General features: G+C 40.0%; 1 protein-coding gene across 7 annotated transcripts in view; it reads right to left on the reverse strand.

The window, feature by feature from the left end:
• Nucleotides 1–346: 346 nt before the first annotated feature.
• MTHFS (methenyltetrahydrofolate synthetase) overlaps nt 347–25,873 on the reverse strand; it is a 55,154-nt gene continuing 29,627 nt past the window's right edge. For 4 of the 7 annotated variants that reach the window (XM_024232731.3, XM_009250091.4, XM_024232730.3 and 1 more), the window contains exon 3: nt 569–2,479. In XM_024232731.3, coding sequence (XP_024088499.2) covers nt 2,247–2,479 — 233 coding nt within the window. In that variant the 3' untranslated portion in view covers nt 569–2,246. Of the gene's footprint in view, nt 2,480–3,748; nt 3,894–17,561; nt 17,600–25,873 lie in introns of all 7 variants that reach the window. The other 3 variants (XM_054531709.2, XM_063716264.1, XR_008513709.1) reach the window with 2 other exon arrangements.

Below are 25,873 nucleotides of genomic sequence, written 5' to 3' on the forward strand. Positions count from 1 at the left end.
ATGTTAGCCTGTACTGAAGTGCTTGCCTCCTGAGTCTAAGGCCTTGTCTTCAGCCTCTGTGTATGCCCTAATCAGAGTTACAGTGTTGTCATCACCTACATCATAGGGGCATTTTCTCCCTTCCAATATCCTCTGCACAAAGACTACTGTGCATTACTGATCACTAGGCAGTGCTTCACTTTTCAGGCCAGAGACTCTGTGGCCCTCTGACTTTCCTGAATCTCAGCACCCTGCATTTTCTGGCCAGTTAACTCGGCATTCTGTCTGCACTTGAGGAGCTGGTAGAGTGGTTTTTAAATGCTCTCATTTAATAGAAGAATAACATAGACTAAGTTCAACAATGCCAAACTTTCTAGACCTGCGGCAGGTCAGGAATTTTACTGCTCTACCATTTCAGACCAACAGTCATGTCAGCTACATTAACATTCACTTTAACCTTATAGTCGAAATAATACTTAACAATATTTTTAACCAGTACAATAATGTGACTTCACAGCTTGTGGGAATTCGGTTTCCTTCCCCTTCCTCATCATACATATTATATTGTACAAATCCATATTCAGCCTGATATTTTTCAAATGTTTTTACTTTTGTACATCAAACATCAAATTTATGCTATTATCCAAAGAATAATGGATGAGTATTTTGAATGAAACACTTCCAATGTATTCAATTATTTCATTAAAAAATTATCTCTCTCACACACACACTATATGTCTAGTTGTCTACTAAGCATAAGAAGCATAAAGATCACTTCTCTTCTTTGGAGCTCACAGTATGGTGAAGGGGACAGATATGACAACAAATAATTTGATACGTAAGACAACATGATAAGCAGATCAATGGCCAAGGCCACTCAGACAAGGGAAGGAACACTCACTCTGCTTGAAAAAGTAACAGAGGACTTCACAGAAGAGGTGATGCTACGGCTGAGTCTTCAAGGGAAAACAGTCTTCTAGATGAACAAAAGAAAGAGCATTTCAGACAGAGAGAAATGCATGCTTACTATGTGCAAAGGGCAGAAGAAGCCTGCAGTGCTCAGTCAGTGTTACAGAAGGAGAATATGAGAGATGGGAGAGAAGAGGCTAGAAAAAGTAGATGAGACCTCTCTTAAGGGGCTTTGTATACAACAAAAGCCATCTGTTTGCTACCCAGGAGGCTCTGAACAGCCACTGGAAGACCTTAGTCAGGGGTGCTGCATGATTAGATTCGTGCTTTCTAAGATCAGTTTGACTGCAGCTTGAGAAATAAACTGGAAGAGGCAAGATGGAAGCCAAGGGAAGCAGGTGTGACACTCTCGCCTAGTCCAGCTTAGAAATGCTAAAAGGCTGGATGGACAAAAGGAGTGACAGGACAATTGAAAGGAGAGAATAGATTTAAGAGGCATTTCAGAGGCAAAATCAACAAGACCTGGTGAAAGGATGGACGTGGGGTGTGAGTAAGACAGCCATGTCTATTAAGACTCCTGGGTTTCTGGAGATGACCAAATCCTCCCCACAACAAAATTATTGCTCCCTAGCTGTGTTGCCATCTGCCAACTTTCAACCCACAGCAAATTTCATTTCCAAAGCAGAAACCATGAGTAAACAGAAATAATTTCTAACTTATAAGATACCAAATCTTAAACTCATCAAGGGCTGATACATGCAGTGATGGTAACCAATCAGTGGAGTGGAAGTATTTAAATCATAAAAGGTTTCCCTCCACTAACCACCAAAAGCTACAAAGTGTCCAACATAAAATTCTAGAGTGGGTAAAGGAAGTCATGATGAAGTGAGATAATATTCTTAGGGAATTTTGTATCCAAAGCAAATACCAACAAATAAATTAATAGTCCCCAAGTCTCCATGGGCCTGCCAGGACCGACCAGGTCATGACAGGCATAATGAAATACAGTGTCCACTCCCAGCGAGTTTACCTTCCTCTCACACTCAGTCGGAGCACAGTTCCTCATAAATATTTAACTTAAACTGCAAAGTAGACAGATCAACTTGTCACATTAACACCAGGAAGTTAAGCTGAAAATCACAGGCTGATAGCCTCCATTTTAATTAATATTCTACTATTCACACTTCTATTGGTTTTAAAGATGGTTTTATATAAGGTATTTCATAATTACAATTTTAAAATGCAGTCTGTATTCACATTAATGTACAATTTCAACGAATTTTTGACAAGGGAAAAATACACATACTTTGCTTTACTCTCATATAAAACACTGATTATTTGGCTGTAGTAATCCAGATTTAAGATGTTGATGAATCTTCGTAAAGGACTTCATCTACCTTCATGTCGTTTTCATTCACTGGGACCTGGAGGCAAATCTGTTCTTTGAAAGCCAACGCCAGGGTGTAGGGCTTCACTTCCTGATGCTGCAAACAGCGCTTCAAATAGGCATCATAGTAGCCCTTGCCCCTCCCCAGTCGGTTACCATGTTTGTCAAACCCAAGGCCTGGCATGAAGATGAGATCGAGTCCCCCTGCGGAAAAGAGGAACAAATTTAAGAGGATTAATTGTTTCTGAAAGATCATTTCAGGATGTGTTTTTTGTTTTGTAATGATATCAATTCTTTCTCTGATTTCTAAAAACAATGTGTGACCATTAATATCCAAAAAGCACAGAGTCGGACAAAAAAGGAAATAAAACTTACTCAGCAACTTAGTTAAGTCTCTTATTCATCCTCAACAGATCTTTTACATATAGCTGTACAAAAGTGCCAGATTCCCAGGCCTCATTCATAACTAGTTAAATAAAGAGAATCTCCAGAGATAGGGCCCTCTTTTTTCTAGCATCCTGGTGATTCTCCATACCCGTCAGGTTTGGAAATCAATGCCCCAGGATAATGACAGTTGGAGGGCGGGAGATGGTCAAGGAGGAGCCATAAAGGACAGAGCTGTTTCTCAGGGTCAGTGAGCAGAAAGAGAGTCCACTGTCAGGCATAACAAGCAGTTCAGACAGCCTACTCCCTCCTCATTTCCCCTCCCACTGGAGAGTCAAGGCCAGGCTGCCGGGCTTCCCCAGACTCATGTGAGAGCAGGCTTTGACCTACTCAGGGAAAGGTACAAGATGGGGACCCACAACTAGTCCTCTGGCTAGAACCCTCTGAAGTAACACGAAGACCAGAACTGGCTATGACATTATCAGGACAGAATGCTGGAGCTCAGGGTGGGAGGCAGGGTCCTGGAGGCTATAAAAACCCAACTGCAGTAAGGGTGTGTGGGGATTCCCATGAAGATGGCAATGAAGGTCACTAGGTGAAGGACCTCCATGAGGGAATGGTATGCCAGCCTCTGGCAAGAAACATGGGGTACCAGTGTCAGCATAAGAGCCACATTATATGTCAAACCCAGTGGTCTGCCCTGTAGCCTCCTTATACTGAGTCTTGGCCTCCTGACAGCTGTCCTGGGGGCTTCTGGGTGACCTATAGCTTAGTCGCGGACTAACCATTCATATAGCATTTGCTGGCAAGATATACCAGGGTTGGAAGCCATGAATTCTCCAGAATGGCGTGTTCACAGTAGAGAAGATCAGACTGCCAACATGGGTGGCCCCCGCTATCAGCAGATATTCTGACTACCTGCAGAACTGTGAGGTGAACTCAGCTGCTCTCTGGCTCCCAGCACACACCTGGTCACCCCTGCCTGCCAAAATCCAGCAAAGCATGCCTCAGATTACAGTAATGACCTTCCCCTGTAAACCTGCTTGTTTATTCCAATCCCAACTTGCTAAAAAGGTCCTGGTCACTGACCTTTGTCTTTCCTCCCTGTCCCTATCCAGCTCATTTGTCCCTCTTGGGATTGACAGTGGACTGTGAATTTGGACTTTACTCCCTCGTGTCCTCTTTCTGTTGCCAGAGCACCATCAGGCTTGAAGTTCAGTTCTGTCTTCTACACCTAGAACACACAATGCGCAAACCTTTCTAAGGATTCCTGCCTCTTTACAGTATGGCAAGGTGCTCTGTAAGGTCCTCTGGAGGACACACAGTCTCTTCCCTTCATGAGATGGCAGTTCAGTTAGTACAAAATATAACCACATGTAATATCCATTCCAATGCATGGCAGCAGTCTCTGCCAAATGCCCCAAAAGCAACAGAGAAAAATACTAGAGACCCCAGCAGGGGGAGAGCAAACGCTGGGTGGTCAGGGAAGAATTCATGGAAAACTCAACTTGACCTGGATTTTTAAGATGTGTCAGAGTGGGATCTAAGTATCTTTCAGAAACCAAAAGAAGGGTGGCAAGAGCCGAGTGAGGGAGTAGGGAGTGGGGAGCAGTTTACTTGCTTGGACAGAAGGATCAAGCTGAGGAGTAGCAGAAGACATGAGTGTACAGTTTACCAGGTACAGGCATGGAGATTTGGGGTCAAAGGCACAGAGACCCCCTAGAACACAATAGCAAAAAAACAAATAACCCAATTAAAAACTGGGCAAAAGACTTAAACAGGACGGGCATGGTGGCTCATGCTTGCAATCCCAGCACTTTGGGAGGCAGAGGCGGGCGGATCACGAGATTAGGAGATAGAGATCATCCTGGGCTAACACGGTGAAATCCCATCTCTACTAAAAATACAAAATATTAGCCGGGCATGGTGGAGGGCGCCTGTAGTCCCAGCTACTCAGGAGGCTGAGAGAGGAGAATGGTGTGAACCCAGGAGGCGGAGCTATTGCGCCACTGCACTCCAGCCTGGGCGACAGAGTGAGGCTCCGTCTCAAAAAAAAAAAGACTTAAACAGACATTTGTCCAAAGAAGACATACAAATGGCCAACAGGCATATGAAAATATACTCAACATCACTGATCATCAGGGAAATACAAATCAAAACTTCAATGAAATACCACCCCACATTCATGAGGATGTCCAATATCCAAAAAATAGAAAACTACAAATGTTGGCAAGGATGTGGAGAAATTAGAACCCTTGTACACTGCTGGTGGGGGTGTAAAATAATGCAGCCATTAAAGAAAAGAGTAAATGGGTTCCTCAACAAATTAAAAGAAGAACTACCATATGGCCCAGCAATCCCACTTCTGGGTATTTATCCAAAAGGATTGAAGTCAGGGTCTTAAAGAGATATTTGCACTCCCACGTTCATTGCACCATTATTCCCAAGTGCCAAGATACAGAAACAAGTATGCATTGATGGATGAACGAACAAACCAAATGTGGTACATACATTCAATGAATATTACTCAGCCATATCAAAGAAGGAAATTCTGCAATATGCAACCCATGATAAGCCTGGAGGATATTATGCCAAGTGAAATTAGTCAGTCACAAAAAGACAAATACTTTATGATGCCACTTACATGTGGTATCTAGAGTAGTCAAAATCTTAGAAACAGAAAGTAGAATGATGGTTACCAGGCGCAGGAGAAAGGGGGAAACAGAGAGTTGCCATTCAATGGATACAGAGTTTCATTCATGGAAGATGAAAAAGTTCTAGAAATCTGCTGTACAACTGTGCTTACAGTTAACAATACTTTCCCAGACACTTACAACTTTTAGGAGGGTAGATCTCACATTATATGTTATTTACCACAATAAAAAATTTAAAAAAGCAAAGAGACCAAAAGAGAAGCCAGGAGAATAGTCAGGATTCCCACCAGAGTCAATACACAAGAAAGAAAAGGCAGAATTTTGGAACATCCACATTTAGGCAGTTGGAGGAAAAGAATGAAGAAATGAAACAGAGATAAGAAAACAACATTCTCAAATCCCTTGAGCGAGAGTTAATCTACTCCCTCTTTTCTTGTTACTCCCTGTACTTTGATCACAGTTCTCACTGTAGTCTACCTTGTACCACAGCTGATGGTACACGTCTCTGTCTCCCTCACCGGACAGAAAATTTCTTTGAGGGCCATAATTTTTCCAAGTCCTCTTTCATCCTTGGATTTTAATAGAATTTTAGGCCAAAGAAACCCTGAAAAATGAATATTTTGCCTGCAGAATGAATCAATCCTAGCATGACATCCCCTATTTTAATAATTCCGAAGTACATAAATTTGGCTCAAAGAGGCAAAAAAATAAAATAAAATAATAAAAATATAACTTTGTATGGCTGCTTTTTCAAAATGAGTTTTACACTTGAGAAGCAAGACGAGAATGGTTTTGGATTCCCAGGTAACTAAGGCTCGGAAACAGCCCTTCCTAGGTGGAGGTCCTTACATCGTACATGTGGTGTTGTTGTTGTAGCCCTGCCCACAGAACTGTTCCTGCTGCTCCCTTCAACCATGGGGATCACAGGTTGCTCCTGGCCTCAGGTCCTTAAGATATACTTCCTAGTCTGCTCCCACTTCTGCTACTTGTTAAATCCAAGTGTTTTCCCTGAAACGCATCGTGTATTCTTTGCTTGACTTTATTTGTTGTCACCCTTGAAGCTCTTCCTGTGCCTTACCACCATCCCCACATGCATCACCCACCCCCCACACACCCCTGGGGCTCCTCACACTTTGGGAACACTATGCTGGATGTTTTTCCTCCTCAAAGATGACAGCTCAGTGGGGCTTAAAAATCATGCAGAGGCTCAACAAGCTTCCCTCACACACACTGGTCCCACTAATAGAGGTAGACACCAGAGACACCTTCACACACCACAAGGTCAGAATTCAATAGGGGAGACAGAAGAAAAACCTTAGTCCGTGCACAGTTCTTCATATGCTTCTGGCATCGCTCTGTTTTCAAATCACCAAGGACTCATTAATAGCGTCCACAGACAGTGCAAAGTGCAAGAGCCAACCTGCTCTGATTTTGTTTAATCCTGTGTGCACTTGCTTCACATTCTGTGCTAGTGGGCACAGAGCTCTCTAGATGTCATAAGATTGTTCTGCAGAGTCATGGTTTGTCGAGTGTTTTTCTCCAGGCTTCGCTAGCTTTCCAATGTGATCTTGCATCCCAAAACTGCAAAGCTAACCTTTTGGAAAACTCACCCAACCCCACACACTGCATTTATTTGCTCAAAAACATCTGTCTTTTCATTTGGTGCTGGCTCTGAAACAGTAGTGCCCTCTGGAGGCAGTCTGATGTGGTGATTAGGGGCATGGGCGCTCAGGCTATTTCTTAGCTGTGTGATCATAGGCAAGCTACTGCAATCTCTGTGCTTCCATTTGTTTTCTCATCTGTAAAATGGAGCTGGTCATGAAAACTGTATTAGATAATGCAACATATCTGTTCACAACAATTATATTTATTAGGATAACTTCCTATTTTTTTAAAAAGAAATCTCAGGCACTATTTCTTGAACCAGGTAGCAGGGAAAGGGGTATAGTTTCTCCAATATTTCAAGTATTTTTTGACCAGAGCTTTTACAATCTTACCTTAGAACTGGCTCTTACATGTTCTCTCAGCAAAGGGTTCAGCAGAGCCAAAAAAGGAGGAAGAAAACCAGGGGAGAATGAGGTTATAGAATGCAGATTAGCACATTTTTCCTACAAAGGACCAGACAGTAAATAATTTAGGCTTTGCAGGCCTTAGGGTCTCTGTTAGAACATAACTCTGCTGTTTAGTATGAAAGCAGCCAAAGACAAACGTAAATGAATGAGTGTGGCTGTGTCCTGATAAAATGTTATTTACAAAAACAGGTGGAGGGCCAGTTTTGGCCTGTGGGGCTGCAATGTGATAATCCCCATCATAGAACATAAGGAAAGAGAGTTTCAGGGAGAGAGAAGTAGATGCAGTGTCAAATGTGGCAGAATGGACAAGTAAGGTAAGGACACAAAAATATCTATTAGATTTGGCAACTAGGGAATCACCGGGGCAAGGATGATATAAGTGGAGAGATGGGGACAGATGCTGAGCTGCAGAATCTTCGTTGACCAGGAAAAAAGCCTAGGTAGTAGGCCTTGAAAAAAAATGAAGAAGTAAGATTCTATAAATGCCTCTACTTCCTGAGACAGAAGTATTAGGCTCTGTGGATTCAGTTTACCGTCACAAAACATTCTTATTAATTCTGGCAGCGAGGCAGCCTGGACCCCTGACACCTCCTAAGATGTCCTGAACTCAGACTCCCTGTTGTGAGCTTTTCAGAATATAATCAGTTCAGCTAGTGGACTATCTTTACTGTAATACTGAAGAGAAGGCTGAAAATAAGTGTTAGAGCCCACGAGGTATGTGGGCACCTTCCTACCTGCACACCTTTGCTCCTGCGACACTGTTCTTCATTCCTGTAAGGGCTTTCTACTCTTTTTAACTTATTTATCATAACAATCATAATATCACAAATCTTAAACTTCCATTGAGTCCTCCCAGTCCATGCAGTTTGGTGTGACCAGCTCTTATCCTACACTGTAAGAATGCTTGTGGTCCATTAAGTAGTAGGAATCCTTCTCCTTTCCATCTAGGAACAGAGCTTTTGTCTTTCCCCAGAGAATTTGAGCTCAGTTCTGTTTACCATGAAAAAAAGAATGACAGTGAAGGATATAAGGGATATAATGAGTAGTCCCCTTGCTGTATTTATTTTAGCTTCCTGACTATATCCAAGGAGTGACTTGTTCAGATTATCCCATGAGACACCTAACTCTTAACCAAAGTCCTGCTTCTAGAAGAGAAGGAGAGCACAGAAACTAACATTTGTAAAGTGCCTACAATGTGTCAGGCAAGATGCCATATCTGAAAAGAGAAGGATGAATAAAACCAGCTGGTCAGTACATCTACCTAGGGAGGTAGGAGGGTGGGAACTATTATCCCCATTTCACAAAAGAATAAACTGATGCTCAGAGAGGTCAAATTACTCCCTAAAGTCATTCAACTCATAAGAGACTCAACTCATAAGAGACTCAGCTCATAAGAGGTGAAGCTGAGGGCTTGCTGTTCCAGATGGATAATATACATGGCTCCTATTACCAAAAGATACAAATGAGATTAAGTAAAGGTATGGAGGAAACACAACAAGGCCAAGCATCTTAGAGGTAGTACAGGAGAGGGGTTAATTGTGTGGGATTCTAGACAGGCTGCCTGGGTCTGAATCCAGCACTACCACTTATTAGCTATAAAACATCGTCAAAATTACCTTCACCTAAAATCTAGAATGGATAAGCATATTATGATGTAAAGAGTCTCTAAGCTATTAATACCAAATGTCAACTTAATCAACTGCTGCATGCCTACTCCTGAGGCCACGTGGCTGATTACAGAGAGACACAGGCACTTCCATCAAACATGCTTCTAAAACATGAAGAAGCTGAAATCCTAAAATAAAATACAGAACCAATAATTCATGATAGCTCTTGAGGCAGAACTGTCAAAAATCAATACCATATGTTTTGAACTCATTATGATTGCCTTAGAAAGAACAGACTGAAGCACAACCTCCTTGAATCACTCTTCATATAAAACAGTACAGCACATACTAGGTAATAAACAAAACCATTTACATGACTGCAGTAATAAAATTTATTCAACTTCTGATTATATACAAAAATTGGGTTTTTAAAAAACATGGTTCCCTGCAAATCTATAACATACTTAAGGAGGAGTTAACTGAGCCACCTACTATTATAGACTGTTAATTTTTAAAAATTACATTGTAAACATACCTTCACTCTTTCTGCTATGAATGGTCACAACCTATTTCGGCCATCTGGGAATATTCACACTGAATCAAACACACTGTAGTAAGAATCATCTATTAAAGACATGATCACCATAACTGATCACTTCTGCATTGTTACTATAAAATTCTTTCTTTTAACACAGATACTAACATTTGCACCAGAATACAGCGACCATATTTGTCACAAAAGCATTAGAAATAAGTACCAACACCACGTAAGGTGGCCCTTCTCCTAGTATCCCTGGGTGACACAAGTCATTCTGCTAATCAGTTAATGAGGTATTCGGAATATAAGACAATCTGTGTGCATCTTATATTTAAAACCTAAGTGTATTATGGGTTCAAGGCTTTCACTCAACCTTATGAACACTATGTGTTTAAATGAAGGAAGCAGGAGGTGACAGGAATTTAGACTCTTCTAAGTAAAGCTGAAAAAGCAAATAAGAAATGTGAATAATATTTAGTGACTTGGCTGCTGAAGATCTCACAGCAGCACTCTCCTCCTACCTAATCCAAAGAGCCTATAAAAATATCAAGGACAAGAGGCCAGAAGTCAAGATAAAATGGGTTATAGAAACCAATCCTTCTACCCATAATACAGGTTCACCCCATAAGGATATCTCAGGAAGGATACGAAAGAAGAGTGGCTACCTCTGAAACAAAGTATTAAAGAACAGGAGACTTGGATGAGAAGACTATTTTACACTTTCATAGTATTCTTCTATACAATTTACATTTTTATCATGCGCATATGGAACCAAATTTTAAAAAATATCATCCTTATATTTTGTAAATATAAACATCAAGGACAAGAGCCTTGGAGGCAGTCCTGCACAGCAGTTATCTGTGCAGGCTTTTACAGAGACTGCCTGGGTTTGAATCCCATAACTACCATTACTAGCTAAGAAACATTAGTAAAGTTACTGAAATTCTCTTTGAAACCCAATTTATTCTCCTTCAGATAAAAATAATGCTATCTATTTTAGAGGGACTAAATAAAGGAGGTAAAACTCTAGTAAGTGTTCAATAAATTCTAGCCGTATTATACTTGGGGATATGAATAATGCCTATCCTCTTTCTGTTGACTCTGAAAGTTATTTCTTGAGTCATAATACTAACACTACAAGAGCTATCATGCAGATTTCCTATCAGCCCAAACCATGTGCAAGGGTGGGCCTAGCTCTCTACTGCCACCTCCTGTCAGCTAGAAACATGCAGGTGAGAGCGGTCCATAAGAAACTGCTCAAGCCTTAGGCAGAGCAGGAGCCGTGATGGCTCACTAAAATACACAGTCTCCAGAACAGGTGTGATAGGAAAGCATTCCTCTGTTTGAAATAGCCTTTCTCTTTAAAAGGCTCCTTTGAGGTGTATCTGTTTACAAACCAAGAAAAATGAAGTTGCTCTTTTATAATTTCTTTCAGCACATTCAGCTGTGTGCTAGACACTGTGCTAAGCTCTTTGCAAACATGACTTAATTTAATCTTCCCAACAATTCTGTGAGGTATATATTGTTATCCCCTGTTTTCAAATTGGAAAACCAAGATGATGTAATTTGCCCAAAGTCATACAGCTAGGAAATGCAGGCCTGGGAACGTGAATGGCAGTGTAGTTCTAGTGAAGTGTGGAAGCTCTTTGTTCTTTCCCTACGAAATTAAAGCAGACAGGGAGAGCTCTGCTTATTTGCCCTGGTGGTGGAATCAGTCAAACTGGATGCAGCGTCTGTACCAGTCAGGTCAGGGCCATGGTGAAGGACAGATGGCACACTCAAACTAGGGAAACTAGAAAAGATTAATAAAGAGATGGAGATGCTTAGAGAAAGCAAGAGAGATGGTACAGTCCCTGGGGTAGCTGACTGTACCAACAACTTGGCCTGAAGGTGCAAGGGGCAGGGCTGGGGAGGACATGGTTATAAGAACCTGCAGAGCTGCGATGAGAAGGCTGCCTGACTGGAGTGTGGATGTGCACTGGGGGCGAGGGGTAACACCCTGCAGCCTCTGGCCTTCATTGCTGCCTGCTGATGTAGTCCACAGAGGCTGGTCTTCCCTGCCACTAAGCAAGTAGAAAAGATAGACAGTGGATCTAGAGGAGGCCAACCAAAATCACCTAGCAAAAGACCGAAATATGGTTATTATCAGTGGTTACTCCGGGCTTGGAGATTTGGGCTTATTTTTAATTTATTCTTTATGTCTTATAAGAACAAAGCTGTTTTCCTTTAGAAAAAAATATTTTTATCAATACTCAGAAAAATTTCCAGTCTTCTTTTTGAAGATGTACTTCAAATATGCTATTTTCTTAAGTATGTTTTTTATAACTTAAGCCTACTACATTGTCTAGAAAATAACTCTAAAATCATGTCAACAGATAATAGTAACTTGATTTACATTATTTTCTTAGTCAACATCATCATCACCATCACCATAAACAACTGCAATTGTATATGAAAGAAGCAAGCTAGGTTGCTGCAGACTGAAAAGTGGGAATGGTGTCCCAATACTTTACCACTGGGGTTTGCAAACTATAGCCTGCAAGTCAAATCTGGTCCACCGTATGATTTTGTAAATAAAGTTTCAATAGGACACAGCCATGCTCTGTCTTCACACTAAAACAGCAGAATTGAATCACTGCAACAGACACTGTATGGACTACAAAGCCCCAGATATTTACTATCTGGCCCTCTGCAGAAAAAGCACCCTGCCAATCCCTACTTTACAGCTTCTGCCATAAGGTTTTTAACAAAATAATCTATACATCAGCTTATCCTATCTTAGCAGATATTGACAAAAATAAATCTTACTGGAAAAAAATATAATTTAAACTCTCTTTACTGCAGATATGTAAAAATGCTCTGCAGAAAATAGGATCCACATCAGCAGTAGCTTAATATAAATGGCATTTCTAAATATTATATTTATTTGGCATCTGAGTTGTTGATAATCAGATGGACCTAAAAATGAAATGGAGAAGACATTAGAACTTCCTATGATTTTTCACTAACTGTGGGCAACCTCTGCTTGTCTGATTTTACTCATCTGTAAAATGGGTGGATGGAACTTTTCAGTAACCATTTTATTAATTTTCATTTTAGGTTCAGGGCTCCATGTGCAGGTTTGTTATACAAGTAAACTCATGTCACAGGGGCTTGGTGTACAGATTATTTCATCACCCAGGTACTTAGTACCCAATAGGTACTTTTTCTGATCCTTTCCCTTCTCCCACTCCCCATCCTCAAGGAGGCCTCAGTGCCTGCTGTTCCCCTCTTTGTTCCATATGTTCTCATCATTTAGCTCCCACTTATAAGTGAGAACACGCAGTATTTGGTTTTCTGTTCTTCTGTTGGTTTGCTTAGGATAATAGCCTCCAGCTCCATCCATGTTGCCGCAAAGGACATGATCTCACTCTTTTTTATAACTGCATAATATTCTATAGTATATATGTACCATATTTTCTTTATTCAGTCCACTATTGATGGGCATTTAGGCTGATTCCATGTCTTTGCTATTATGAATAGTGCTGCAATGAACATATGCGAGTATGTGTCTTCATGGCTGAACGATTTATATTCCTTTGGGTATAGACTCAATACTGGGATTGCTGGGTCGAATGGTAATTCTGTCTTTAGTTCTTTGTGGTATCGTCACGTTGCTTCCCACAATGGCTGAACTAATTTACACTTCCACCAGCAATGCATAAGCGTTCCCTTTTCTCCACAATCTCACCAGCATTTGTTATTTTTTGACTTTTTACCAACAGCCATTATGACTGGTATGAGATGGTAGCTCACTGTGGTTTTGACTTCTATTTCTCTTATGAGGAAAAAATTTGAGCATTTTTTCATATGCTTGTTGGCCATGTATATGTCTTCTTTCGAAAAGTATCTGTACATGTCTTTGCCTACTTTTTTAATGGGTTTTTTTCTTCTTGTAAATTTGTTTATTTATAGATTCAATATCTCAGATCTCTTTAGAATCAAAGCTTAGTGACTCTGAGAATTTAAGGACAATACCTTGTTTATCTGTGTGATTCAATCAAGAAATAAATTAAGCCAGTCACAAAAAAAAACAAACATTATATGATCCTAATTAAAGGAAGTCTTGAAAGTAGTCAAACTCACAGAATCAGAAAGTAGAATGGTGATTACCAAAGGCTGAAGAAAGCGGGGAAAGAAGAACTGTTTAATGGGTATAGAGTTTCAGATATGCAATATGAAAAATTCTGGAGATCTGTTGCACAGCAATGTGAATATACTTAACACTCCTGAACTGTACCTTTAAAATGGTTAAGATGGTAAATTTTGTTATGCGTTTCCTTACCACAACAAAAAAAGAAAGAAAGAAAGAAAGAAATTAGGCATTGAGGGAAGAGTCTAGAGGGCAGTCCATCCTATGCTCACATTCATGTGAGGGTGTACTCAAGAAAGAAAAGTCTAGCTTACTCTTAAAAGAAGTGAAAAACAATTTCTTCAGATACAGAAATACAAGGGTGTTTTGGAGTTATTTCTATTTTTCTCAGTTTTTAGAAGATGAGCTCTCAAAGTCACTTTTTTTTTTTTTTTTTTTTTGAGACAGAGTTTCACTCTTGTTGCCCAGGCTGGAGTGCAGTAGCACAATCTTGGCTCACTGCAACCTCTGCCTCCCGGGTTCAAGCCATTCTCCTGCCTCAGCCTCCCAAGTAGCTGGGATTACAGGCATGTGCCACCACACCCAGCTAATTTTTGTATTTTTTTAGTAGAGATGGGGTTTCATCATGTTGGCCAGGCTAGTCTCGAACTCCTGATCCTCAGGTGATCCACTCACCTCGGCCTCCCAAAGTGCTGCGATTACAGGCATGAGCCACCGTGCCTGGCCCACTATTCTTAATTAATTACTGCACAGTATGATTTCCAAGCCTTAAGAGTTTAGTAAAATGGAAACTTCTGCCTATCTTTCATCATTTTTTTACTGAGCTGTTAAATGAGCACTTGAAAGTCCTGCAAGCTCTCTGGTTCAGTATATTTAACTAAAATAAAATTACACGGTACATTATATTTCTTCAGCTTGCTCTCTTCTTGCATGCCTAAGAGGACTCATAGCCCAGCTAATATGAGCCTTGTGCCATCTAGAACAAATTCTATTACAGCAAGTCTATGATAAGTAACCTATTACTTTGAAATAGTAGTACCTGGATTTTATATAATGTCCTTTTCCAGTGAGTTCCAAGTGCCTTTTCACTGGAACTAGCCTTGTTATCTGCTTCAATAAGTCCTCTTCTGGTGGGGGAGAAACTTGCTCTTAAAACCCAAAATCCAGCTGGGCACAGTGGCTCATGCCTGTAATCCCAGCACTTTGGGAGGCCGAGGCAGGCAGATCACGAGATCAGGAGTTCAAGACCAGCCTGACCAACATGGTGAAACCCCCGTCTCTACTAAAAACACAAAAATTAGCCGGGCATGGTGGCGTGTGCCTGTAATTCCAGCTACTCAGGAGGCTGAGACAGGAGAATTGCTTGAACCCAGGAGGCAGAGGTTGCAGTGGGCCAAGATCGCGCCACTGTACTCCAGCCTGGGTGACAGAGCGAAACTCCATCTCAAAAAAAAAAAAAAAAAATCCTCTCTAAAACCTTCTAAAACAGCTTTACAGGAAAAAAGCAGAAAAAAGTTTCAATCAAAATTTAATGGACTCAAATCAATAAATAGTCATTACTAATGACTCACTTTATGGAAGGCCCTGCCCAATGAACTATAGCTAACACAGAGGAAAGTTACTATCCATGCCCTCTAGGACCTAACAACCTGGTCAGCTAAAAATGCATCTAATTAGTTGTCTGTAAAGAGATAATTAAATAATGGTAATAAGGGGTAGAATAATGTAAGTTCCAAGGTAATAGGTACAAAGGAAGGAAGTTGTATTCCCTTGAGAAGGGAGTTAAACACAGGAAAACCTCACTAGGGAGGTGGCCTATTGTATCAACCATGAAAGGATGAGTCTTTTAGAAAGGAAAAGTCTTTTGGAAACAAGAACACCTGGGTTTTAGCCCTCCTCTGTTTGTGTGACTTCGGACAAGTCATTTCCCACCTAGGCCTGTTCTCTTATCTACAAAATGAAAAACTGGCTTAGATGATCTTCAAATCCCTTCCAATTCAGATAATCCCCTATGTGCCGATTAAATAACTAAAGGATACAGAAATTGGAAGACTGAAGACAAATCTGTCTCTGTGGACTAACAATAAATTTGTAAAACACTGACATCTGCTGGAAATTAAGAAAACTACTCAATCCATCTCATAAATAGCCTTTAAAAACCTAGTCTTGAATACTTTGTTTTGAAAACATGTTATCAAAGATGCAAGTTTCTTATGAAATTAAATCTTCTAATATTTTATTTTATCAAACTTAAGAAAACTGTGAAGAAAATAACTTTAAAATTACTTTAGAAACGTCTGTTTCCATTTGGAAATTTGGGCCTATGCTCCTATGCTTTCCTATACGACAAAAATAACCAGCTTAACAACACAATGGACAAATTTCTATTTGTAAGAACAACAAATATAAACTGATCCGGAATACACTTAACAATATACTTAACAGGACCAGTGCAGTAACAACATGACTAGAAGCAAAAGCATTTACAAAGGAACACAGCAAAGTCCTGGAATAAATGGGGAGACACACCACATTCCTGAAGAAGACTTAATATTGCACAGAAATCCATTTCCCCCAAATTAATCTACAAATTCAACACAATTCCAATCAAGCTCTGAAGGGGATTTTGGAAAAGAAACTAACAAAATTCTTTTAAAGTTAATCTTAAAAAATAAATTTAGAATAGTCAGCTAAATTTTTCAAAGTAGAATAATGGGGCAGGACTCATCCGACCAGGTATTAAAATCCATTGAACAGCCATTATACATCTATATTCATCAAAATACTATGGCACTAGTGCAAAATAGGCAGATTCCACAGATAGTTTGGAAAAGACAAAAACATCCAGATACACACCCAAACATATATAAGAATTTTGTTCATGAAAAGGTAGGGAAAGGGTAGATAACTCATTAAATGTGTTCGGACACCTGGCTAACATTTCTTTATAAAACATATTCTCAGCCGGGTGCGATGGCTCATGCCTGTAATCCCAGCACTTTGGGAGGCCGAGGCGGGCAGATCACCTGAGGTCAGAAGTTGGAGACCAGCTTGGCCAACGTGGTGAAGCCCCCATCTCTTCTAAAATTACAAAGATTAGCCAGGCATGATGGCGGGAGCCTGTAATCCCAGCTACTCGGGAGATTGAGGCAGGAGAATGGCTTGAACCCGGGAGGCAGAGGTTGCAGTGAGCCAAGATTGTGCCACTGCACTCCAGGCTGGATGACAGAGAGACTACATGTCAAAAACAAACAAACAAACAAAAACCTTATATTCTCTCCCTGTATACATAGAGATTCAAATAAAAATTCAAAAAGGATTAAGACTTTAATATTTAAAAACACAAAATACTAAGATAAAATGATGATGATTTATATAAACTCAAGTAAAGTAAGACCTCCTAAAAATAAAGCCAAAGGCAAAAATCCTAAAAGAAAAGATTAATAAACTTTACTAATAACATTTTAAAACATCTGTATCCTCCCCCCCAAAATACAAAAAGTTAAGAAAAAGGTTTAAAAATGAATACAAATTGGCCAGGCTTGGTGGCTCACACCTGTAATCCTAGCACTTTGGGAGGCCGAGGTGGGCGGACCACAAGGTCAAGAGATGGAGACCATGCTGGCTAACATGGTGAAACCCCGCCTCTACTATAAATACAAAAAATTAGCCGGGTGTGGTGTCGGGTGCCTGTAGTCTCAGCTACTCGGGAGGCTGAGGCAGGAGAATGGCGTGAACCCAGGAGGCGGAGCTTGCAGTGAGCAGAGATTGTGCCACTGCACTCCAGCCTGGGCGACAGAGTGAGACTCCATCTCAAAAAAAAAAAGGATACAAATTATTTGCAGCATACATGACAGACTAATGGTTAATCTTTTAATATATAAAGAATTATTACCAACCTGGAAGAAAATAAATGAATACCAAGAGAGACAAATTCCTGGAAAGAAATGGGGCAAAGAAAAGCACTTTACAAAAGATGAATTAGAAAGGTTAAAAAACATTTTAGAAAGCTTAGTATATATTTTGAAATTTTCATAAGGAGTGTATTTTAACCACTATAACTTTTAAAAGAAGCAAGGAAAAATTAAAACTTAAGGATTATTTTTTGATCAGTACTTCAAAACAAAACCAGAAATACTGATGAGACAAAATTAAGTTACTTCCAAGGTTGAAAATTCACACAGATGCCCACAATGAATTTCTTCTGAGAATAATTTTTTCAATATATTAACGAGGTTTCCGGTTACAGTGTACTTTCTTGAGAGACTTATTAAAAGGGGTACGTTTCCTTCTGATACAACCTCATGGCAAACTACTATTCAAAATTAAAGACTTAATTACAACTTCCCTTCTGAAGCCTTCTCACGCACTTTAGGCAAAGAGAACTCTCCATCTTGTGTCCCCAGAGCACTCTGGGCACATCCCAATGGGATCCTTAGCACCAGGACTGAAATCACTAGTTCATGTGGAGTAGTCATCCTCATCATCATCATCATCAAGCACTTATATGCAGTGGCATTGTACTAAAAGCTTTATGTAAATTTCCTATTTAATCTTCAAAACAATCCAGTGAAGCAGATATTATTACCCTCATTTTCAAATGATCAGAGGCTTAGGTGAAGGGGTTTACTCATGTCCACTCAGCTAGTATGCAGCAGTCAGTAACTAGATTCAACTCCACCTGAGACCAAAACCTTGATCCTAATCACTCCTTATCCATCATCCCCCTCCATACACCTGTCTTACCCAACAAAATGTGAACTCCTATGGCCAGACACCACTGCCCCTTATTTATCTTTTTGTTTCCAGGGCATCACATGGAGGCTGCCACACAACTGGTAGTCATTAGTGCACGTCCATTTGTTATTTCAGCCATTCATTCACTCCGGGAGAGGTCAACATACTCTCATGTGTTGGTGATGAGTACGTAAAGTGGCATAACCTTTTTCAGTAAGCAATACAGAAACACCTATAAAAATTTAGAATTCATAGCCATTTCATGGATAGATGTTGATCCCATGGACTTACTCGCATAACTTATGCAGAAAAATATCTATCAGGATGTTCTATTTTATTTTTATTTGTAATACATAAAAAACAGAAGCAACCCAAATAGCTATCAACAGAAGACTGGTTAAATAACTTAGAGCACATCAATGCTATGTAACCATTTAAAACACTATGCTAAATCTATATGTGTTATTATGAAGAGTTCTATGGTTTATTAACAAGTGAAAAAGCAGCATGCAAAACAAAATGTGAACTCCGATCCTATCTGTATAAATTTTTTAAAAGGATACAAATATATATATCTAGAAGGATACACAAGTATGTTAACAGTGGTCACATCTGGGGAATAGGCTGGGAAGAAGAGGGGTGGGACTTTTTCTTTCATACCCTTCTAAACCATTTAAATTATTTACCATGTAATTAGTTAGATGGCATGTAATTACTTTTATGAATGAATGAATTGTTGCTCTACTGTTTGGCTTTTTTTTTTTCCTTTTTGTTGTTTCTAACACCAACATAGACTAAGATATAGTTAACTTGGGTTGTCCAAGACGGCTAACTGAATCAATCCTCTCATATTCCTGTTTTTCATTCAAAGACTATGTCCTTATCTTAAATATCTGGCAGCTTGTGCATAGATATGCCTCCTTCCCACCCCCAAAAAACTAACTAACATACCCTAAAAGTAACATCAACCTTTCCCTCAAATTTTATTGGTTAAACCTTCAAAGGGTACACGAGAGAGGCAAGTCTTACCTGGGGTCAGCCAATTAAATCTGCTTTTTATTTACGGTTTATCACCAACTGAACATACATCTCAAAGTACAAAGTTAATTACTACTTTTGCAAGGAGAAATTGAAAATGCTGATGGGTGAGCAGCAGGACAATTCTTGTATTTCTAATGTCTTACTCTCATTGATCATATCAGCCCTCACAGAAGACTATCTTGCCTAAAGTTACCATTCCTCATTCCAGCATCCCTTTATCATTTTATCGTGCCCTTTCTACAGCAAAAAGAGGTATTAAAAAAACTATCTTTACCTGTAGTCTCTTAATTCTAGCAAATTAATATCCATTTCTATATATTTGAAGATTCTGCTGTTTTCTCCTTTTAGCTAACCCCTTCCAAATTTATATTTATAGTTTCTCTCTACTTTTATAAATTATACTAGGCTACAAAATAGTTTCAAAAACATTTCACCTAGAAAACCTCATCTAGAAAGGCAAATTGATCTTGGTCCATCTACATTTGCCATGGCCTCATCCCCTAGCCACTAAGATCCCTGTTTGTAATATCAGGGCAAACCCCAAGACCATACTCTGGCAAGTCCTGAATCAGTATCTCCTATGTCCTGACCTCCAGAGCTATATATCCAACTAGCCATCTACCAGCATTTCTGGGAGGTCCCAGAGCCACCTCAAACGGGATTCACTATTTGTCCCCCAACCCCCCACATCTCTCTCTTCTGCATTCTTTGCCTAGGTTAAGAGCATGACATGCAGATGGCAAAGCCAGACTGTCCCTCAACAGCCTCAAGTGGCCTGGAGACTCTACATGCTGCATATGTCAGAACTTGTTCCATCCTGTCCATTTCTAAAAGTGGTCATCATTTCTCACCCATTCGAATCCATCAGATTCCCAAGGGATGGCCCACTCCCAGTTTCTTTGGCTATCCCTTGGCACAGCCTGTCCTCCTTATTTCTGGCAGAACAACCTTTCCCAAACATAGAACTAGTCATGTCACTCCTATGATTAAACTCTTTCAATAACTAACTCCCAGCACCTACAGAATAAAGTTCAAATCCCCAGATGCGTGACATACAATACCCTTCACAACGTGGGCCTCCAGCCTCAGCTCAGGCCATGACACCAACTGAATCACAACCTGCCTTGAGCTGAACGCAGCAGAGGCTGCTGGTTGCCCATCTGGACATCATTCTCTCTTTCTCCTTAGTAGCAGAAAAAGAACTTTATTCAGGAGGTCATGAATCCCACCGCAACACCACATTTCTCACCTTCCCTGGTAGTTATGTATGACCTTGTGCCTAAGTTCTGACAAATGGGACTTTCAAGGTGAAGGATGCTCTTTTTCCCCCATCACCCTCTCTTTCCTCCTGCTGCGTACAATTCAGAGTTGATGGCTGAAGCTTGAGATACCAGGCAGGACCATATGGCATATGCGGCAGGATCTGTCCCTGATGACTGTGGGGCCTGTACAACAGCCACAGACTATAAATACAACTCCCAGACTTCTTTTCCAAGCATCTCACTGATATTTTGAAGTTTTCACTGATACTTTGGAGTTTTCTGCTACATGCAGCCAAATCTGATTCTAACTGATAAGCTGAGCATGCCCTCCTTTTACCCACCTCCACAGCACATGACGGCAGCAAGGAAAGGCACCGTGTGCCATCCCACAAACAGCATGCCTTCGGGGAAAGCAGACCTGGCAGGAAGACCTGGCTCTGCCTTTTGACTGTGGCATACCCATAAATAATGCTCTGAGACTTACTTTCTGCAACTGTGAAAATGAGATAATAATATAGTCATGATGAGTAATAAGCTTACATATATAAGAGCACTTAGCATAAGGCTTAGCACTTAGTAGACAAAGGGTAGCTACTAATAATTTACCCATGTCACTGTCTCTGTACAAAAAGTCCTTGGGGCCAGGTACGGTGGCTCACACCTGTAATCCCAGCACTCTGGGAGGCTGAGGTGGGCGAAATACCAGAGGTCAGGAATTTGAGACCAGCCTGGCCAACATGGTGAAACCCCATATCTACTAAAAATACAAAAATTAGCTGAGTGTGGTGGTACGCGCCCACAGTCCCAGCTACTCAGGAGCCTGAGGCAGGAAAATCGCTTGAACCCGGGAGGTGGAGGTTGCAGTGAGCCTAGAGTACGCCACTGCACTCCAGCTTGGGCGACAAAGTGAGACTCTGTCTCAAAAAAAAAAAAAAAAAAAAAAAAAAAGTCCTTGAGAGTAAATGTCCAGAAACTGAGCTTTCATAGACCTGTACATACTTTCTGGTGCTTCCTTCAATATAGTGTAAGAAACCTGACTCATAAGCAGGGTTCAGGCTTATGACAAGTTAGTATCCCCATGCTTGGCACAGTGTCACACACAGTAGGACTCTCAGAATATTTGTTACACAAGTGAGTGAACAAATACAACACTTTAGAAAGGAAAAGAAAAAGGCAGAGTGTACATAATTGATCACTGGGCTCAGCTCCTGATTTTCATTTGCCTAATTCTGATTTCTTTTTGGCCTTAGGCAGATCAAATAGAGAATATTTTTATGGCTGGCATTTGCAGTTTTTTAAACAACAAAAACTGTTTTTTAAAAAGTCAAAAAGAAAAATACCCCCAAAAAATAAACGTTCACCCCAGGCAAACTTCCAAATATTGTGATGTGTTTTCTCTTTGCTTCAGGGGAGAGGTTCACAATGAAACAAAATATTACAGCAACTTTTGCAGATTCAAAAGGTTAAATTCAAAATGTGATCAATAATGTAACTCCCACTGTTTTCACAAAGAAAACCTTGATTCATAAAGATACACAATTTCTATTACAAGAAGACGAAGTGGAAATGTACCTGAACTTGTAAAACTGTCATTATTTAAATATAAGTCTTAAAATTCAAGATAAAGACCTTAGCACAAATATTTGACTTTCTACTTTCATTTCCAGTGAAATGAACAAAGGAAAACAAACTTGGGAAAAATGTCTATTATGATTAGAAACCAGGAAAGAATGCCATATCTAAGTCGGAAACTTTGAGGTATTTCTGCAAGATATAATTTAGGAAAAAGGGAATTTGATAGTGAAATACATGTTAAAGAAAAAGCTGCCTTGGGAAGAGCCGGAAGGAAACCAGTGTGGAACTGCAGTTAAGCCCCCAGCCAGGAGGAGCAGGTATATGTATTGTAACGATGGGTCTCTGGGCAGCAAGCTGCTAAAAAGCAAATCTTGACCCTTCTTGGGCCTCAGACACCTAGTGCAAAGCTGATTTAATGAGGAAGACCACCCCAGCCCTCATCCCTGCTTACCCTCAGCAGTGTGCTAGGCAAAATGTGGGTATGGCCATGACTCCTAACAAAGTCTCCATTTTTGGATCTTCTGCCCCTGCAAATACTGGGCTATGCTGACAACAAACAACTATGGAGAAAACAAATCCTTCATACAGTGGCAAAGCTCCCTCCAGCAGGCGCCTACAATAATCACTTATTCCCTTCTCCCCTCAGTTTACTGCATCTTTCTCAAGCAAAACAAAATGTAGCAAATTTAAACTATTCCCTTCTTTCTTCATCTGGGCCTGAACACTAACCACACAATCTCTAACAGAGCCTATCAGAACTACCAATAGCAGGCAAACCTAAACCTCTTTAAGGTGAGCGAAGAGAGAAAACAGTCACTGCAGTTTGAAATTTTATAAGTTTTTTTTTTTTTAACGAGGAGGAACAGGAGCAGCTTTTTGTTTTTTTGGTCTCTGTGACAGTGATGGTGGCATTCGAGAGGCTAATGGCTAGGAACAAATCCAGCAGCAGGAATATGTCCAGTCCTCATGAATAAAAGGATCTGTGTTTTTTCCCGCAGAGGACCTGATCATGGGTCCAGAAGATAACTGTTTGAGTTCAACGGTTTCCTTTTTTCCTAAGTTTTCCCCTTGATTTTCTCTTATGTCTTCCAAATATTTACCTGTACATTATTTGGTGAAAACAGTTACCTGATGGAAGAGTTTGAATCTATACTTCCCAGAAGTAACCCAAAGGCATTTGAAAACAGCAGCGAGAAAGAGTGTCCTGGATAAAGCATAATGAAAAACATCTTGTTGAGAATTAGGATCTGGGCACAATCCCCAAATAAAAAGGGAGCTGATGTGGATGCTACTACAATACAGTAGGATGACAGCCAAGCAGACAGTAGGTGTGCAGGATCTCTTCAGCAGGCGAGACCCTGGGACTGCCCCCTGTTCAGTGCACGTGCATGCACAGAACATGAGGGCAAACACACAACCTTCCAAAATATTTTTTTCTTAAGAACTGCTAGTGATTGGCCAGGCGCAGTGGCTCACACCTGTAATCCCAGCACTTTGGGAGGCCAAGGTGGGTGGATCACCTGAGGTCAGGAGTTCCAGACCAGACTGACCAACATGATGAAACCCCGCCTCTACCAAAAACACAAAAAAGTTAGCTGGGCATGGTGGCGGCAGGCACCTGTAGTCCCAGTTAGTTAGGAGGCTGAGACAGGAGAATTGCTTGAATCTGGGAGGCAGAGGCTGCAGTGAGCCAAGATCGTGCCATTGCACTCCAGCCTGGGCATGCCACTGCACTCCAGCCTGGACAGCAGAGTGAGACTCTGTCTCAAAAAAAAAAAAAAAAAAAAAAAAAAACACCTGTTTGTGATTAAAAAAAAAAAAGTACTCTTTTAGTGCCAAAAAAGCAAATCTGCAAAACCACATACACCAACAATTTATCTTACTTCCCATTTTCCCCCACTCTCCAGCCTCCCCTAACTCACCACTCCTATGAACTATAGTTTCTACAGGATAAAAATAGCCTAATACATCTTTTAAACATTCCTATTCAAACTGGTTCAGGTATATTGTCAGAGCTATCATCTCTATCTTTCTCAACTCAATGGGAACTTGAAAGTTAGCAAATTATATAAATGAAGAACAATTCTTGGTTGATTATCACCATCAATTAACTGTTGAGGTGATTTTAGAAAGCCAAACTCTCAATGGAGTAAAATCAATATGCTCTTTCTAAGGAAATAAGATTACATAGCAAAAAAAAAAAAAAAAAAAAAAAAAAAAGGGACATTGAAGTTTTCTTTAGGCCTCTGTATGTATATTACCATATGTCACATATGACAAATTTATCTCATTTTCACTCATTACTAAGTAGATATTTTTCTTGTAATCCAGCTAAATATTTATTCTCTTGTAGCTTGTTATAACCATCAAATTCTGAAATATTTCCAAACATTTTTAAATGTAGATATATGAAAAAATAGAAAAAAATGTAACGATGGTCATAAAAAAAAAAAAAAACAGAAGTTTTCCAAACACATTTCTTAACAATGCCTTAGTCACCAGTAAATTACTAGAGCTAGTATATGTGGGACATAAATTTCTAATTAATGTACTAAGATAATTTTTTAGAGAAAGTTTCCATCAGGAATCTAAAAATGACAATTTTCTAAATATAAAGTTGAAGAATCAGCACTAAAAATCTAAAGTTCTTTTTTAAATCTTCAACTTGGAAGAGTATCTCCAGTCGATACAGAGACCTACAATCTACTGGGATCACAGAAGAATGCACACTGTAGCTTTAAGTGGGGTGTGTGTGTGAGAGAGAGAGCACAAGCGAGAGAATGAAAGAGATCACACACATGTGAGAGTGAGCCCAGCAATCCAACGTTGGTATAGACCATGCTAGCATTTTTGATTTTTTATTTTGAGCGAGGTCTGAATTTTCTCTAAATATTTTGCAGTCTGTAGCACAGTGCTAGGAGACAGTAAAAGTAATAGTCAAGGTGTTGCATGCAAAATCAAGTATCTAGCTTGTTTTAAGCAGACTAAACTTAAGTAGGAATTTCCAATAAATAAAGCAGATTAGGGAGAAGCACAAAATATGTAATAGCTTTTACTTTATATTAACTTTTTCTTTCCAATTTCAATGTAGCATTCAATATACAATAGTGAATCTTCTGCAACTTCGAATATAATTTCATGATGTTGAGAATGAGTCATTATTGAAAGAGCTCTGTATCAGGTTTCTGTGTGGAGCAGATTATTTCCTCATAGAAGATAATCTTCTTAGATTCAAAGTGAAATATAGCACATACTATGAAGGGTTTGGGGAAAGGAGAGGTATTTCTTGGTGTGATGGTTAATTTTATGCATCAACTTAATTGGGCCAATGGGTGCCCAGAACAAATATTATTTCTATGTGTGTCTATGAGAGTGTTTCAGGATGAGATTAACAATTGAATGAGTGGACTCAATAAACTGGACAGCCCATCTCAATGCAGGGTGGCCTGAATAGAATAAAAGGCAGAAGAAGGAATTTGTCCCTTCTTTCTTGCCTAACTGCATGAGCTAGGCCATCGCATCACATTTCCTGCACAAGGACTAGAATTTACACCATAGGCTCTCCTGGTCTCAGTCCTTCGGACTTTAAGTAAACA

This window comes from Pongo abelii, chromosome 16 (assembly GCF_028885655.2).
Source record: "Pongo abelii isolate AG06213 chromosome 16, NHGRI_mPonAbe1-v2.0_pri, whole genome shotgun sequence".
NCBI lineage: Eukaryota > Metazoa > Chordata > Mammalia > Primates > Hominidae > Pongo > Pongo abelii.